Source organism: Haliotis rufescens, unplaced genomic scaffold (genome assembly GCF_023055435.1).
Source record: "Haliotis rufescens isolate VD_foot unplaced genomic scaffold, xgHalRufe1.0.p SCAF_15, whole genome shotgun sequence".
NCBI classification, from domain to species: Eukaryota; Metazoa; Mollusca; class Gastropoda; order Lepetellida; family Haliotidae; genus Haliotis; species Haliotis rufescens.
In genome coordinates this window covers 17788330-17807805 of record NW_025963835.1, presented here as the reverse complement: position 1 = coordinate 17807805, position 19476 = coordinate 17788330, and the positions used below count along the sequence as shown (strand labels likewise).

The window sequence follows — 19476 nt, the reverse complement described above, 5'->3', positions numbered from 1 at the left end:
AAGATCTGAGGACATCCCATTACGGGTTACGTCAGACCGACGCTGCGCGAATTTTGACCGACCAATGGAAGGACTGACAAGAAGTCGACATTAGCCAATCAGAAGGCAGCTTTCTCGTGCTTTACGGCACTGATTTCAAATTGGCGACTACGCTTCGAAACATATTTTGACAAATTCTCGACTAAAAATTTGAAACCTGAACAAAAGAACATTCTGGAATGGCAAATATATGGTCCAGATTGTATGGATTCAGTCGTTCAACCCGTAACCACTCTCCTACCCAGAGTTCTATGCGGCCGGCAGCCAGCCAGCATAGTACCTCTGCCACAGGCCAGCGCCATGTGACGATTCGTCACATCTTTCACAGTCCATTCAAGATATTGAATATGCCTTTCATCCGTTTCATGTTTGAAAAGTCTACACATTTTTATAAACAAACGTCAAAGAATGTTTACGGTTCATTAAGAAAGTATCATAATACGTGAAAATCTATTTGTTTTTGCGTAGTTATCCTTTGTTTACATTGGTTGTACGGCTCCACGTGCTGTCATCGAAGCCCAACGGAGAGCTGGCGATACGGCCACTTTGATGCATAAATATAAATTGTCATGCAACTCACTGTCGCAGTTGTAGTAGCATATCTATATAATTATGCAAAACAATATGTAAAGCGCCCCCAAATACTTGCATTAGTCCGTTCTACATTGATTTCTGAAAAAGCGCGTTTGTTTACAAACAAGAGAACAGTCCGGTCACGTGATATGCAAATTAGCCTGTGGCAGTGGTGTTATGCTAAATCACCACTTCGCCGGAGTGTGACCCGTAACTATCGTTCGGAATACCACGTGTTAAAGTTTTCGAGATTGCATGATTAGAAATCACTTTCCGACTGTCACTTTCATGATCTGGTAAGCGACGCTCTGATTGGTCGGATGAAAGGTCGTTCTGACGTGACCCCTCGTGGGATGTCCTCAGATCTTTGTTTAGCGGTAGCGAGAACCAAGATCTGATTTTAATGAGATTGTTCTTGAACAAACAAAAATCTGTTGGGGACTAAACGTCAGTACTCTTACGCCAACAACTTTACTGTGGGAAAAAGGAAATCTTTCTGACCAGTCTGATCAGATTTCTTTTACAAATTGGAGGTCCGATACTAAATAGTTACGTGTGTGTGACATGGGTGTATAATAAAAAAAATCGCCGTCAATCGCTTGAAGTTCGACAAGCAGAAAAAGGTCAAGAAGCGCGGTAACCACTCAGCATATCCGCAGCACTGTATAAAATATGAGTTACACGATGTTAAAGCTGAGATGATTGGAGCGATGATGGTTATTATTTTGATTTTGTGCACTCAGTGTTTGACATCTTAATTCACAGGTGAAAAGAGACATATTTACTGGACCATATATGGTCCCGTGGCACTAAGGGTGTGTGAAAAGTGAGGGACCATATATGGTCCCGTGCCACCAAGAGGGTTAAGACACATCTTTTGCGTCTTGACTTTGCCAGGACAAAGAGACACTGTTGTGAAAAAGACTTGGTCATTTTTCATTTTATTAGGAGTCTTATTTACCTGGTAATGAAAACACATTCGACACGATAACCAGAAATTTAGCTCATTTGGTAACTTTAAATTAACAGACAGACAGACAGAAGTTTATTCAATATTTTAGGCCATATGACCTATAGTACAGTAGTGTTGTATCAACATTGTACAGTCACGTGTAGGTAATAATAAGTTTACATAAAATATTAACGTCTAATTTCAAAAATCTTCTTCAGGAATATTGACAGAGATGATATTGTATTTGCATTGTAGGAGTTCAACAAATTTCTCATCAGTTGTTCATCTTTGTAGGGAGGTATCTATTTCTAAGAAACCGATAATATTTACAAATGAGAAGTACATGAAACTCATCCTCAACATAGCCTTCATTACAATAACGGCATAAACTACTTTCTTTATCTTGTAATTTTTCCTTCTGAGATTGTTAACATTAAAATTATGTAATGATATACGTAATTTACACTAAGATCTTCTCAAAGTTCTATCCTGAAGTACAGATACATATTTTTCAGGAACAAGTAAAGATTTTATATTCGTATAATGGCATAAAAACCTTGAGGATGATATTTGACAGTGCCAATCTTGTGAAAATATATCAACTAATCTTTCCTTAAGCATGAAGATAAATAGTTTATCATTTCCAACATCTTGAGATATCCATGCAAGAGAAAAACCAGACATACATAAACAATATTTACCCTTTTCATCCAAGGCTTTTAACATATTATAACAATGAAGAGGAAATCTATTTGAATTCATACGAAGTAGCTTTATCCAATATTTAACTGCCCGTAGCTGGGATGAAACAAATTAAATTAACCCCAATGTACATAGGCGTCATATCCGGAGATATCCGTTTTCATCTGGCGCCCCTACATGAGCCTCGGAAATGACAGCTTTGTAAACCGATCTCTCCCGAGCGGCTGTCGGAAATAACCGATCTCCGATTATGCTTTACGCCACACGCTTGTTTGTGGCATTGTTGACATTTCGAGTGTCAGACAGTTAACAAGTGACTAAATTTATATCAAACCATAAGTATGTTTACGTCAGCATGCTATTGTTTAGACAGGAAAGTCGATCAGACACGTAGTCCAAGACGTGCTCATGGTCGCAGTTTACTATGGCAAACTTTTCTGTCCCGCAAGAACAACCAAATTATAGAACTGGAAAAACACGTCTGAATAGTTATGTATAAACCATCAGATGGTTCTAAGAATGGCGGTTCCCTTTTCAACACAATCAAAGCTAAAAGTCAATATAGAGTTTATCGGGGAGTTTATCCATTGGCGGATTCAAAGGGGGGGGGGGGGGGGGGGGGGGGGTGTACGGGATCGGGTTGTCCCAGACTTGGATGATGCATATTAGCATATCGCAATTGCTTATCAAATATTATACGTGTGGGGGCACGGGTGGCCCAGTCGTCTAAGGCGCCGCGATTCGCTGTGCAGAGTTGCGTCCCTTGGGCACGCCAGAAACCTATGATTGTGGGTTCGAATCCCGGTTCGCCCCGATTATGTTTCTAAGTTTGTCAGCACCATACCCGTGCTTGTGGGTTTCACCGAAGTGGTAAACGTCTGAGACCTGCATCACTTGGGGCTTTCCTCCCACATTAAGCTGACACACCGTGATATAACTGGAATACTGTTAAAAGTGGCGTTAAACCCAACTCACTCACTCACCCATATACGTGTAGTTTGATTATTGCTGAGTGTGGCGTTAAACGGCAAACAAACATTAATTATTTACATCGCTAACTACTGTCACCTGTAACAATGTATCATATATCTTTAACCACCACCACCACCACCATCATCATCATCATCATCATCATCATCATCATCATCATCATCACCACCACCACCACCACCACCATCATCATCATCCCACCACACCATCATCATCATCACCATCATCTTCTTCATCATCATCATCATCATCATCATCATCATCACCACCACCACCACCACCATCATCATCCCACCATCATCTTCATCATCATCATCACCACCACCATCATCATCATCATCATCATCATCATCATCATCATCATCACCACCATCATCATCATCATCATCATCCCACCACCATCATCATCATCATCATCATCATCATCATCATCACCACCACCATCATCATCATCATCCCACCACCACCACCATCATCATCATCATCATCATCATCATCATCATCATCCCGTCTATCAGATATAAGCCGAACTATTGGTGGAGGTTAATGCACTGACGGGAACGGGGGACTCCGAGTGTAAAGCGCTCAGTTTGAGTAGGTCTGATGAAGGCAGCAAACGTTAGGCAATATTGAGCATCACAAGGGCCACAAGTCGGCTCGAGCTGAACGCCGAGTTAATGAGGCAATGTATTTAGTCAAGTTGTATGCAGGGGAATTCCTGAAGACATCCACGTGTTTACAATCAAATTATAAAATCCCCAAGGCTCTCCATCGTTTCCTTGCACCTTACTCTCCTTATTGATCACTTCATCACTTAAAGTGGGGTAAGATGTACCTAATTTTCGGAGGTCATTTTCAGTAACTTTGCTTTGCCGAAGATGACAGTGGATGCTATCACAGAACAGGGAATGTACCACATAATTCAAAACTGTGAAGTGTATTTGATTTGTGCGTGATTTATGTTGAATTTTAGTCTACTTCAAAGTGACCGTTGAAGAGGAGGGTTAACGTCGCGTCTAAGACCATTGCGCTTATATAGCGACGTGCCTGCACGTGTGTGTGGCTGCTTGTACTAGTCTGGACTTATGCCGGTTTTATAGTGATTGATATTATGAACATCGAGCCACGTAGTTGGATCGATACGATGGCATGCAATCAACCAAGTGACCGATCATGACCACTTGATCCAATTTATCGGCTCTTAGGACAAGCTGGACTGCTGTGGACACGTATTCTTATCTGCAGTCCCCATAGGTACTCCCATTCGAACAAACGATCATAGGTTCCTGGCGTGCCCAAGGGACGCAACTCTGCAGGGAATTGAGGCGACTTAGACGATTGGGCCACCCGTGCCCCCTGCGACCGTAAATAAACCGCATGGTCCGTGTCATGTTGATTTCAGAACATTCATTAGCTTAAATGCATTTGAAATCTTAATGCTGACGTGTCTCTCCTTTGTATTTTTTTTAATGGACCGCCTCCGTGGCCTAGTGGATAGAGCGCCTGTCTGGGGAGCGGAAGGTCGTGGGTTCGATCCCCGGCCGCGTCACACCAAAAGACGTTAAAAGGGACTTATCGGTTCGGAGTCAGTAGACTGTGTCTGAGTGGAGTATTCATGTTAATATGAGACATGGTATCTCAGTGAGCTAGCACTTTAAAATCGGCATTAGTCCGGACTAGTTCAACTACAAGCGACCGCCTCCGTGGTCTTGTGGTAGAGCGTCCGCCCGGAGAGCGGAAGGTCCGGGGTTCGATCCCGGGCCGCGTCATACAAAAAGACGTTAAAAGATTGTACTTGTTGTTACCCTGTCTGGCGCTCGGCATTAAGGGGCTAAAACAAGGACTGGTCGGCTCGGAGTCAGTATACTGTGTCTGAGTGGGGTATTCATGTTAAACTGCGGCATGGTATCTCAGTGAGCTAGCACTATAAATCGGCATCAGTCCGGACTAGTACAAGCAGCCACACACACACATACACGTGCATGCACGTCGCTATATAAGTGCAATAATCTTGGACGCGACGTTAAACCCAATTTCACCTCACCTCACCTCAACTACAAGCAATCACAGGCGCGCGCGTAATACATGTCGCTCTATATGTGCATCAATCTCGAACGCACCGTTAAACCCCACCTCACCGCCCTCACCTTTCTGGAATTAAAATCCTTGTTTACTTGTTTCCAATTCTAAATCTAAAAGATGTAAAATGTCTTTTATTCCTGTTAGCATTTACCTTAATCGTTGTTGCACATCATCAGATTTTATAATTCGTCTTTTTTATGTGCGCTGCATATATTACTTGTATCTGTTACCTTCTGTATCAATAACAGTCATTGTTCTTATTTACAATTTATTTGTTCGTGTGTGTGTATCACTCTGATGAAATCAGAATTTCCTATCGGGTAATAAAGCACTTAATCTTATCATATCTTAAATAGAATATCCCCAAACTTCAAACACGACAATCTGTCCTCCATCGTAGCAAATTCAGACTACTGAGTGTAGTACCGTATTCGACGTAATAAGCGCCCAGGGCGCCTTCAAAATTTGACATAGGGGGCTCTTATTAGAATATTATTTTGGTGAAATAAAAAGTTGAAAAATTGTAAATTCCTTGGTTTATGCTGAAAGCCTGAAATATTTATATACGACAGATATATTTTTTCCAGAATTTAATTGCCCATAATTAAGGGTGCATATAACACACGACTGCGTATTATAGACAAATAAATAAGTCTTGTGTACATTGATCAATCGGAAGGGGTGCTAATTGGGATTGTTCACTAGCCAATATATTAGCAAATATCGCTATGGGCGCTTATTACGTCGAGTACGGTATTTATGTGGCTATAGAGATGATATGTATAATGATCACTGTTATGCTTGTCAGATTAATGAAGCCCCGGCAAATGTGTCCACGTATCGTCGACAAACATCCGCTCGCGTTCAGCGCCCTCGGAAATGATGTTGACAAACAGCTACTCTTAATTCCTTGAACATCACTTTCCACGAGACACGCTAGAAGGGGAGAGAAATCAAATTACAAAATTTTCGGTTTTATATAACTATGTTTTTCAGGCTAGATGGCAATCATTTGAATCAGGTTTACGTGTGTGGCCTGTTTGCAATATATCTTCAGAAGATGAATTTCATTTCGTAAATATTTTATGAAGCTGCGTAAAGTTTATTTGCCAGCTATATATATTCAAACGTTTGTTGTGCATAACTCGGGGTTTTTTAAACGCCTGTAATTATATGAATTTATATAATGCATTCCAAAATAAAAATATTACGTCGTTAAATCAATGTAATGTGTGAATTAATGGAATTGTATTTTTTATGCATGGGAAAGGCTATTTGTCCCCTTTTGACTGCTACAGTCTGACCAGAGGGTCTAGATTATAATCTGGTCTCTGAAATAAACATATTTTACAGAATTACTTTTGTTAAATAAGAGTTATAAAATATATTAATATGGAGCCAATAGCCTGTCGTCAATTTAAGATACTGAAGTAATCTAGACTTGCCGAATATTATAGACTTGCAAAGGCTGTATTGGATATATTTGTTTCAGGGTCTGATGGATACAGAGATTCTAACTGTATTATTGATGGCGTCTTCTAACGTGTCTCAGATCACACTCGTACATGTGTCTTGTGGTCTCGCTTTAGACTAACATCTAGTCTCTGAAATGAACATATCGTACAGAAAATAACCCAGTTGTTCAGTTATCTTAATAAAAATATAATAAAAAGGAGCCCAGTGACTCTCTTCATTTTCAGATACTGAAACTGCAGTAATCTAGACTTGCCAAACATTATAGACTTGCATGGGCTGTATTTGATATATATTTGTATCAGGGTCTGTAAGACAGGCTAGTCTCGCTTGTGTCTTTGGCCACTCTTATCACCGTTACATTTTAACGTTCCGAAGCTTTCATCAACGTCTTACATCGCCACATTGACCACCTCACCGAAAATGTGAAATATATCTGTTGCACAATCACACAACACGCCCTTGTTATCTACATGAAAAGACTGTTTACAAAAAAACCCGGATATCAAGTTCCTTCTCCAGGGTTTGTTATCTTGCGACGCGGACGGATGCCAGCAATGTGACGTCGGAGAATGTTAAGGACCCGGTCGTGACACATTTGTGCACATATTTCTTAGGAAAGATAGTGCAAGAGAGGCAGAACTGAAAACATTGAATTCCTTGTGAATAAAAACACAAAACTAGGAATTTATGTGTGTAATTAATTCTGTCTCATGTTATTCCCGTGTGAGGAATTAAGATTACGATTTTAAGGTGTTTTAACATTGCAATATCCGTCATGGTGGGTGAGGTGAAATGGGGTTTAACGTCGCGTCCAAGATTATTGCACTTATATAGCGACGTGCATGTACGTGTGTGTGTTTGTGTGGCTTTATGTACTAGTCCGGACTGATGCCGATTTACAGTGCTAGCTCACTGAGATACCATGTCTCAGTTTAACATGAATACCCCTCTCAGACACAGTATACTGACTCCGAGCCGACCAGTCCTTGTTTTAGCCCCTTAATGCCGAGCGCCAGACAGCGTAACAACAAGTACCATCTTTTAACGTCTTTTGGTATGACGCGGCCGGGGATCGAACCCCGGACCTTCCGCTCTCCGGGCGGACGCTCTACCACTAGACCACGGAGGCGGTCCCGTCACGGATCTGTGGAGTATAACAGCTTATATACATATATTTTATATTATATATTAGCCCTCATGAATTGTAAGCTAATTCTTTGCAAAATACTGTACTTCACACATTTGGCGTTAGGTGTTTTTGAAGCAAAAATCACGCTCTCGGCCATTGGCGGAAATCTCACACGAAATAACGTTTTCGTTATATAATGTTTTCAATTCCCAGTTCGTTTTATTTTGGTACCGATAATATAATTAACTTGTGGAACGCACGGATATGTTGTTTGTTTGATTGTTTGTTTATTGTTTGTTCGACCTCAGCAATATTCCAGCTATATGAGCGGTCTGTAAATAATCGAGTCTGGACCAGACAATCCAGTGATTGATATCATGAGCATAGATCCACGCAATTGGCATACCATGACATACATCAACCAAGTCACCCGATACCGCTTGTCGCCCCTTACGACAAGCGTGGGTTGCTGAAGACCTATTCTATCTCGGAAATTCACGGGTGGTTCAGAGATGTACAACCCAGTCGTATTAAGTACTGCGAACGGCGATTGGCTAGAACAAGTAATCAGCTTATTTCGAAAGGATGTATGGTTTCTTTTAGAAACAGTCTGAGTAGAGTCAGTACCCTTTTAATACAGTCTGGGTAGAGTCAGTACCCTTTTAATACAGTCTGGGTAGAGTCAATCCCCTTTTAATACAGTCTGGGTAGAGTCAGTACCCTTTTAATACAGTCTGGGTAGAGTCAATCCCCTTTTAATACAGTCTGGGTAGAGTCACCCCCCTTTGTAATACAGTCTGGGTATAGTCAGTCCCCTTTGTAATACAGTCTAGGTGGAGTCAGTCCCCTTTGTAATACAGTGTCGGTAGAGTCAGCCCCCTTTGTAATACAGTCTGGGTAGAGTCAGCCCCTTTGTAATACAGTCTGGGTCGAGTCAAAACTCCTTTTAATACAGTCTGGGTAGAGTCAGCACCCATTTTAATACAGTCTGGGTAGAGTCAGTCCCCTTTGTAATACAGTCTGGGTAGAGTCAATCCCCTTTTAATACAGTCTGGGTAGAGTCACCCCCCTTTGTAATACAGTCTGGGAAGAGTCACCCCGCTTTGTAATACAGTCTGGGTAGAGTCACCCCCTTTTTAATACAGTCTGGGTAGAGTCAGTCCCCTTTGTAATACAGTCTGGGTAGAGTCAGTCCCCTTTGTAATACAGTCTGGGTAGAGTCAGCCCCCTTTGTAATACAGTCTGGGTAGAGTCACCCCCTTTTTAATACAGTCTGGGTAGAGTCAGCCCCCTTTGTAATACAGTCTGGGTAGAGTCATCCCGCTTTGTAATACAGTCTGGGTAGAGTCAGCCCCCTTTGTAATACAGTCTGGGTAGAGTCAGTCCCCTTTGTAATACAGTCTGGGTAGAGTCAGCCCCCTTTGTAATACAGTCTGGGTAGAGTCAGCCCCCTTTTTAATACAGTGTTGGTAGAGTCAGCACCCCTTTGTAATACACTCTGTTTGATACAAATGCAAGTGATACGAGAGGTGGAATCTGATTGGTCCATAGGAGAGGCTTAGTCGATCCCCTTTTGTAAGACACAGGGTCAAGAGAGAGGAGGCCTCCGTTCAAATGTATAACGTCTTATCCCAAGGTGCAAAGACAGTAGCCAAACATACGCCAATCGTGTATTTCCGGAGAAAGCGGACACTCACGGAAATGGGCGAGAGGAAATGAGCACAGCAATTTGCATTCGTGACCAATTCGTGTTATTCCGGGATTTCCGAATAGCGACGTCACGGAAAGGGACGAGTGGTGACGAATGAGCAATTTGACCATTAGCAAATTACAATTCGCAAACACTCTCACATTTCGCCTTCTTTGTATAAACAATGACAAGACAGTAAACGAAAGCTTGTGATAAACGGACAGTCCAAGTGTTCCTAGAATTGTTTGCACTCACACTTACATATAAACGCAAATTTCGCCGATACTTATTTGCTCTTGTATAGCATTTGTATGTTAACTTGCAATCCGACCCTTCAGACGTGCGGTTTCTTTACACAGACATGTCTTGTCACTGGCTAAACCTACTTTATAGACAGTAATTCAACACTGAAGAACGAGCAGTCATGCGCGTCCTGTGCGCAACATACTGTCTAGGAAATCTTTTATTACACAACACACGTTTCACCTCAATAAAAAACAAATAATTGTCCTGATGCTGATTTCATAGCTAGCTAGAGCTGGCTAAACCGGTTTATTTGTTTGTTTGTTTGTTTGTTTGTTTGTTTGCACACCGGTTAGCAGTACTATAGAAGATCCCACACACAGTTATCACGTGATGTAAATTGTTTCAACAGGCAGAAACCGAAAAAAAAGTATTTTTATTTTAATCGACACACGCATGCACGTTGCATAAACCAGACACATTAAGGTATGTTTTTCATGACTGTGGCATATCGACGTCGCCATATATAGATAACACATTGGGGCTTTAGAGTACATGTATATGTGTTACTAAATATATAAAAAGATTATAGGTAAGCACTGTCACGAACCAAATCACCGATATAGGAATTTACTAATCATGGAATATTTTTCAAATACAGACAAGGCCCGGTGTATACTCTGTGAACAGTGAATTTAGATGGTGTTTATTTGTGTGGTCAGTTCGTGTTTATTTGTATGAAGAGTGGATACAGATGTAGTTTATTTGTGTGAACAGTGAATTTAGATGTTAATTTATGTGAATAGTGAATGTAGATGGTGTTTACTTGTGTGAACAGTGAATATAGATGTGTTCATTTGTGTGAACAGTGAATGTAGATGGTTCTTATTTATGTGAACAGTGAATGTAGATGGTTTTTATTTATGTGAACAGTGAATATAGATGTTTTTTTATTTATGTGAACAGTGAATGTAGATGTTTTTTTTATTTATGTGAACAGTGAATGTAGATGTTTTTTATTTATGTGAACAGTGAATGTGGATGTTAATTTATGTGAACAGTGAATATAGGTGTGTATATTTGTTTGAACAGTGATTGTAGATGGCGTTTATTTATGTGAACAGTGAATGTAGATGGTGTTTACTTGTATGAACAATGAATATAGATGTGTTTATTTGCGTGAACAGTGAATGTAGATGTGTTTATTTATGTGAACAGTGAATATAGATGTTAATTTGCGTGAACAGTGAATGTAGATGGTGTTAATTTGTGTGAACAGTGAATAAAGATGTGTTCATTTGTGTGAACAGTGAATGTAGATGGTTTTTATTTATGTGAACAGTGAATGTAGATGGTTCTTATTTATGTGAACAGTGAATGTAGATGGTTTTTATTTATGTGAACAGTGAATGTGGATGTTAATTTATGTGAACAGTGAATATAGGTGTGTATATTTGTGTAAACAGTGATTGTAGATGGTGTTTATTTATGTGAACACTGAATGTAGATGGTGTTTACTTGTATGAACAATGAATATAGATGTGTTTATTTGCGTGAACAGTGAATGTAGATGTGTTTATTTATGTGAACAGTGAATATAGATGTTAATTTGTGTGAACAGTGAATGTAGATGGTGTTAATTTGTGTGAACAGTGAATAAAGATGTGTTCATTTGTGTGAACAGTGAATGTAGATGGTTTTTATTTATGTGAACAGTGAATGTGGATGTTAATTTATGTGAACAGTGAATATAGGTGTGTATATTTGTGTAAACAGTGATTGTAGATGGTGTTTATTTATGTGAACACTGAATGTAGATGGTGTTTACTTGTATGAACAATGAATATAGATGTGTTTATTTGCGTGAACAGTGAATGTAGATGTGTTTATTTATGTGAACAGTGAATATAGATGTTAATTTATGTGAACAGTGAATGTAGATGGTGTTAATTTGTGTGAACAGTGAATGTAGATGGTGTTTATTTGTTTGAACAGTGCATGTAGATTTTGTTTTTTATGTGAACAGTGAATAAAAAAGTGTTTATTTGTGTGAACAGTGAATGTAGATGTGTTTATTTTGTGAATAGTGTCTACAAATGTGTTTATTTGTGTGAACAGCGAATATAGATGTGTTTACTTGTATGAACAGTGAATGTAGATGTTTATATATGTGAACAGTGTGTGTTCGGTATTTTGTTTATCTGTACACTATGTGCAGGGCGTGTGTTTGTACACAGACCATGTAACTCATAATAATAACAACAAACAAACACACAGACGAGGCTGAGTTTGTTATTATTATTCGTTACATTATTTGTGTGAACAGTGCGTTTTATTAGTCTGTAAAATGCACATACATTCTGCGCTCACGTGCTCAATGTGTTGTTATCTGTGTGAACAGTGAACGATGTTTACCTCTATATATCCGGGACAATCCGGTCTCCACCAACCCATGCAAGTCGTAAGAGGCGACTAGCGGGATCGGGTGATCAGTCTCGCCGCCTTATTGCGTCAATAACTGGATTATCTGGTCCAAACTCGATTATTTACAGACCGCCTTCAAATAGCGGGCATAATGCTGAGTGCGGCGTTAAAAAACAAACAAAACAAAAAACATATACATACCCGAATGAAATACATCACCATCGAATAACTATTTCTTGTTTATTGAGTGTAGTTTATATTCTTACATGCAGACTAAAATGACGCGACAAACTGACCCGGGACCATCTGCCGAACAACAGAATTCACAACCGACGACCCACACAAGCATACTTAAACACATACAACCTGCACACGCAAATGTGTGCTAATCATACAAGAAAACATTGATTAATTTGACACATGATTTGAAATAAATCAACTTACCTAAGACGGTAATAAAGGCTCCAAGAAATAGATGTACAGCCATTCTGATTAAGTAAATACCCCAATGTCACCCAAACCAAGATGAGGTATGCGACCCGCTAGTGCAGCGTGACATTCACTGGCTCGTTGTGTGTGTGTGTGCGTGACTACTTCTGTTGAAGACTGGCTTGTAACTGCGTACTTCCTCAATCTCTGCCAAAACACCGGTAGCCATATTTATATACACAATCAGGCTGAACTCTCAGGGCGGTAAGTTAAGGGATGGAGATATTGTTATCTCATTCATTACATGCATCGAAAATAATCGACGTTGAGGTTATTCCGGTTATAACGAAGACGAATAAAAAAACCCCGACTATTCGGTTATAACGCAATCGGTTATAACGAATAGTTGGTTATAATGGAATCGGTTAAAACGAATAGTCACTTGTAATGGAGTCGTTGTAAGGAATAGTCGGTTATCATGGAAACGGTTATAACAAATTCGGTTATAATGGAAACGGTTGCAATAAATAGTCAGTTACATGGGAAATGGTTACAGTGAATAGTCAGTTACAATGGACACGTTTATAACAAATAGTCGGTTATAACAAATAGTCGGTTATAACTGAAAGGGTTATTACGAATAGTCGGTTATAACGAGTAGTCGGTTATGACAAATAGTCGGCTATAACCGTCGTGAACCACACAAATCTGCATCACGTTGTGCTGTCCTCCTCCGTTAAGCTGATAAGCCGTGTTGAACCCAAATCAATCACTCACCAACATCAAAGTAGTACTATTATACCATGAAGGAAAATGTTTGGTTTGTAAACAATTATAAGAACAATCCATCCATTAATTCGTCGGTTCAATCATTCATTCGTTTCGTCTTTCTACTTTCAACAGTTTATGATGCTTGTTTCGTTGTGTTGTTTAACCCCGCACTCAGCAATATTCCACTTATATAACGCGGGCCTGTAAATAATCGAGTCTGGTCCAGACAAACCGGTTATCAATGTAATGTCGTTTGTTTGTTTGTTTGTTTGTTTGTTTGTTGTTTAACGCCGCACTCAGCAATATTCCACTTATATGACGTCAGCCTGTAAATAGTCGAGTCTGGTCCAGGCAAACCGGTCATCAATGTAATGTTGTTTATTTGTTTGTTGTTTAACGCCGCACTCAGCAATATATTCCAGTTGTATGACGCCAACCTATAAAAAGTCGAGTCTGGTCCAGGCAAACCGGTTATTAATGTAATGTTGTTTTTTTGTTTGTTTGTTGTTTAACGGCGCACTCAGCGATATATGACGGCGGTCTGTAAATGATCGAGTCTGGACCAGACAATCCAGTGATTGACATCCTGAGCACCTATCTACGAAATTGGGTTATGATGGCATGCATCAACCAAGTCAGCCAGCCTGACCACTTGATCCCGTTAGTCGCCTCTTCCGACAAGCATAGTCGCCTGTGACGGCAAGTATGGGTTGCTGAAGGCCTTTTCTACCCGGATCTTCACGAGTGAGCAACGATCCACGCCGTCACCGACCCTGGCCACCCGATCCATTAAGTCGCTCCTTACGACAAGCAGGGGTTAGTGTGGGCCTATTGTACCCCTGAATCCCAACGAGGTCGAGGATAATGAACAAACACCCAGAAAATATATCCCCGTGTTTTCCTTGCGTGCAAACGTGATGTCTTCAAAATGATGAAGAATTTGGAAAATTCAAACAAAGGAGATGTGTTCTAATTATCTCAGGTCAAAGGAACAACATGTCAAGATAAGTACGATCTTACGTAAAACTTTCCACACGCCCCGGGCCAGCCCAGCTATCAGGAACCTCCCTCTCTCCGAGACACTGCTCGGGGCGGCCACATACCATCTGCTATGTCTGACATCGTTGAATCAGCATAAAACAGTCTCTCCAGACTTTTTTAGTCCCAGAATTAAAGTTATCGTATTTGAATATATATATATATATATATATATATATATATATATATATATATATATATATATATATATATATATATCTAATGGATTTTATTTTAATCCCAAAGGAGCCCAGAACAATGCCTCGACCTGAGGCAATCTAGACTTGCCCAATCATTTTGGACCTGAGTTGGACTTTTTTAATTTATTCTCTAGGGTCCGGGCCTACAGCCTACGTTAGTCTTACATCAAGACCCTGAAATGGAAATATTTTACAGAAAAAAACACTTGTTAGATAATATTAATAAAATACAATAAAAAGGAGCCCAGAGACCTTCATTTCCTGAAACCGCAGGTGTCTAGACTTGCCAGCTATTATAGACTTTAATATAAGTCTTTGAATGGCATTTAGAAACGATACACATAAAAGTGACAATTTATGAATGTCAACTTCTTTATTGTGAGGTACACAACGTCTCGGAGTATATGCTTATTTCTGCATCGGGTGAATGAATGCTAGGATGCAGAGAGCATATACATGTATATGTACATGTAAAAACTTAGCACTGATTGTATGTTTTGTTTGTTGTTTAACGCAGCTATATGACGGCGGTCTGTAAATAATCGAGTTTGGACAAGACAATCCAGTGGCATCATGAGCATCGATCCATGCAATTGGGATACGATGACATGTATCAACCAAGTCAGCGAGCCTGACCGCCCGATCCCGTTAGTCGCCTCTTTTGGCAAGCATGGGTTGCTGAAGCCCTATTCTACCCCGGATCTTCACGGGGGACTGATTGTATGCATAAACATAAAGTTGTAAGTGGGCTGGTCAAAAAGTTCTAAGCCTGACTAACTTTCAACGATGGGCCATAACAAAATGAACAAGTCAATGTAGTACAATGTTTGAGTAGTTTATTGCAAGTGTATTTGGTCTGGTGAGTCCGTTTGTATAAAAGTGACAACCAGTTGAACGTGATAGGGGTCCAAATGGTCACATAAATTGGACAAGGACGAGTATCAAGTTTTTGACTTAAGAGAAAAGAACAACCCCAAATGGTATGATCCCTGTTGATTACTTAGAAAGTCAAAAGACGATTACCGGTGCCTACGAAAGCGATTTCCTTCATCCCCTGAGAGATTCTATCAAAGAAAAGCGGCGAGGAAAACTGACTATTGGAGTTCTACTACTTCATGACAGTGCCTCTTCTCACTGCACTCAACTTACAAAGGGTGCTGTGCGACAATGTGGGTTCGAAGAGCTTCCTCACCTTCCATACTCGCCAGACCCGGCACCAAGTGAATTCCACCTGTTTCCAAAACTAAAAGAACACCTTCGTGGAAAACACTATGACGACAACGATGACCTCAAAGCTGAAGTGAATGCTTTTTTGGGGGTGGCTTCAGAAAACTTCTTACTGACTGGAATTGAAAAGCTTCACTATCGATTAAAGTGAGAAGTGTATTAAAAGGCAGGGAGATTGTGTTGAAAAAAACAAACAAAAAACACTTCCACAATTGTTAGTTTTGTTTGTTAGGGTTAGAGCCTTTTGACCAGCCCTCATATATATATATATTTTAACAAAGAACAAGTGCCTTTATGTTTGATTGATTTGATGTATAGAACAGAGGCGTGTGCGTGAGTGAATGTTATATTTACGCCGCAGGGGTAGTCGAGGCTTGACGAGACAAACCAGCAGGGTCAACCATACACATCTCAGACGATGGGAATATATTTTTGAACAAAATAATTTGTTCCAGAAAATACTTGAAAAAAATATTTGGCTTCAGTCTTTTACAAAAAAAGATTGTCAACTGGACATGTTAGAATGTCCTAAAACAAATGTGTTGTTGAAAAAATATAATTGTTCGTCTCTTCCCGACAGACACATATGTGTTATCTCTTGGGGCAGTGGTCGAAGAGAAGACCAGTATATTAAATGTCGGTCCCTAAGCCTTGTGGGGAGTCAAACCTGGGCCTTCGACATGACGAGCAAGCACTTTTCCCACAACCCGAATGTACAAAGCGGTCTGTTATCAGTAACGTAGCAATTACCACAGTCTACGTGGAAATTATTACCACTAAAAATAAACCTCATTTAACCAGAGTTGCGTTAACCTTAATCTTCTGGAATAACGAGTTTCCGGGACCAATACCCCTGGCAGTCGCTAAGGAACTTTTTCTATTACATAATTAAACTTCAAAGTAGAATTTCTATATCATAATCATACATCAATGATGATATTAAAAAAGGAATCCACATGTAGACCTAGAGTGAGTGGGTATGGTTTGACGCCGCTTTTATAAATATTCCAGCAACATCACGGCGGGGGACACCAGAAATGGGCTTCACACATTGCACCCATGTCGGGAATCGAACCCGGGTCTTCGGTGTGACGAGCGAACGCTTTAACCTCTAGGCTACCCGACCGCCCCATAAAGACCTAGAAATCACGAAGCAAGACAGAACAAGATGATATTTAGATTGTACCAACTTCTTCAGACACCTTCCAGTTAACTGCGCCCTCGGTTATGGGATTTCGGTATTATAGGCACACACCCTTTTTTCGAAAATCCTAAATCAGCGTCTCTGTTAAGCCTAGCTTTACGGTATGAATGCTGGTTCCAGACTTTTTCAATTTCAGTCGCGACATCGAATTCTCGAACTCAAGACCTCGCCGGAAGTATACATGAAACGATAGTTTTATTTTCAAAGTTATCAAAGGCTATTTTAGAAAACATGAAGAAATAGGACACGTTGCGTCCTGCTGTAATCGCACTAATTACCGTGAATAACGACATGCACACGTGGAGGAGACGTGCCAGTCTGACACACACACACGTTGAGGAGACGTGCCAGTCTGACACACACGTTGAGGAGACGTGCCAGTCTCACATACACACGTGGAGGAGACGTGCCAGTCTGACATGCACACGTGGAGGAGACGTGCCAGTCTGACATACACACGTGGAGGAGACGTGCCAGTCTGACACACACACGTGGAGGAGACGTGTCAGTCTGACATACACACGTGTGGGGACATACACACGTGGAGGAGACGTGCCAGTCTGACATACACACGTGGAGGAGACGTGTCAGTCTGACATACACACGTGGAGGGACATACACACGTGGAGGAGACGTGCCAGTCTGACACACACACGTGGAGGAGACGTGTCAGTCTGACATACACACGTGGAGGTCACGTCCCAGTCTGACATACACACGTGGGGGATACGTGCCAATCTGACATACACACGTGGAGGAGACCTTCCAGTCTGACACACACACGTGGAGAAGACGTACCCGTCTGACATACACACTTGGAGGAGACGTGCCAGTCTGACATACACAAGTGGAGGAGACGTGCCAGTCTGACATGCACACGTGGAGGAGACGTGTCAGTCTGACATACACACGTGGAGGGACATACACACGTGGAGGAGACGTGCCAGTCTGATACACACACGTGGAGGAGACGTGCCAGTCTGACACAAACGCGTGGAGGAGACGTGCCAGTCTAACACACACACGTGGAGGAGATGTGCCAGTCTGACACACACACGTGGAGGAGACGTGCCAGTCTGACACACACAAACGTGGAGGAGACGTTCCAGTCTGACATAAACACGTGGAGGAGTCGTGCCAGTCTGACACACTCTTGTAGGGGAGACGTGACAGTCTGACACACACACGTGGAGGAGACGTGCCAGTCTGACACACACGTGGAGGAGACGTGCCAGTCTTACACACACACGTGGAGGAGACATGCCAGTCTGACACACACACGTGGAGAAGACGTGCCAGTCTGATATACACACGTGGAGGACACGTGCCAGTCTAGCACACACACGTGGAGGAGACGTGTCAGTCTGATACACTCACGTGGAGGAGACGTGCCAGTCTCTCTCTCTCTCACACACACACACACACACACACACACACACACACACACACACACACACACACACACACACACACACACACACACACACACACACACATGTAGGAGACGTGCCAGTCTGACACACACACGTGTAGGAGACGTGCCAGTCTGACATACACACGTGAAGGAGACGTGCCAGTCTGACATACACACGTGGAGGAGACGTGCCAGTCTGACACACACGTGGAGGAGACGTGCCAGTCTGACATACACACGTGGAGGAGAAGTGCCAGTCTGACATTACACACGTGGAGGAGACGTGTCAGTCTGATACACACACGTGGAGGAGACGTGCCAGTCTGACACACATGTGGAGGAGACGTGCCAGTCTGACACACACACGTGGAGGAGAAGTGCCAGTCTGACACACACTTGGAGGAGACGTGCCAGTCTGACATACACACACGTGGAGGAGACGTGCCAGTCTGACATACACACACGTGGAGGAGACGTGCCAGTCTGACATACACGTGGAGGAGACGTGCCGGTCTGACACACACATGTGGAGGAGAAATGCCAGTCTGACACACACACGTGGAGGAGACGTGCCAGTCTGACACACACTTGGAGGAGACGTGCCAGTCTGACACACACACGTGGAAGAGGCGTGCCAGTCTGACACACTGGAGATTATATGATAGTGTTGTCTTGGTAACCTACGCATCAGCAGTGACCGATCGAGTTTTCACGGAATCAAACAACTTGTCCAGTATTGCTGTACCTCGGGCTAAGGTGTCTAGGAATTTTGAGTCTCAGACTTTAAAAAGGTGATGGGGACGGTAATGATAGTGATGTGATGTGATGATGGTGGTGTGATGTGATGTGATGGTGGTGGTGTGATGTGATGGTGGTGGTGTGATGTGATGGTG

The 19476-nt window shown here is 41.6% G+C and overlaps 1 protein-coding gene across 3 annotated transcripts in view; it reads right to left on the bottom strand.

Annotated features, from left to right (window-relative positions):
• The window catches only part of LOC124138664, a 41808-nt gene extending 28796 nt beyond the window's left edge, over nt 1-13012 (bottom strand). Inside the window, exon 1 of one of the 3 annotated variants that reach the window (XM_046505424.2) lies at nt 12745-13012. In XM_046505424.2, coding sequence (XP_046361380.2) covers nt 12745-12787 — 43 coding nt within the window. In that variant the 5' untranslated portion in view covers nt 12788-13012. The remainder of the gene's footprint in view (nt 1-12744) is intronic. The other 2 variants (XM_046505423.2, XM_046505425.2) reach the window with 2 other exon arrangements.
• Nucleotides 13013-19476: the final 6464 nt, after the last annotated feature.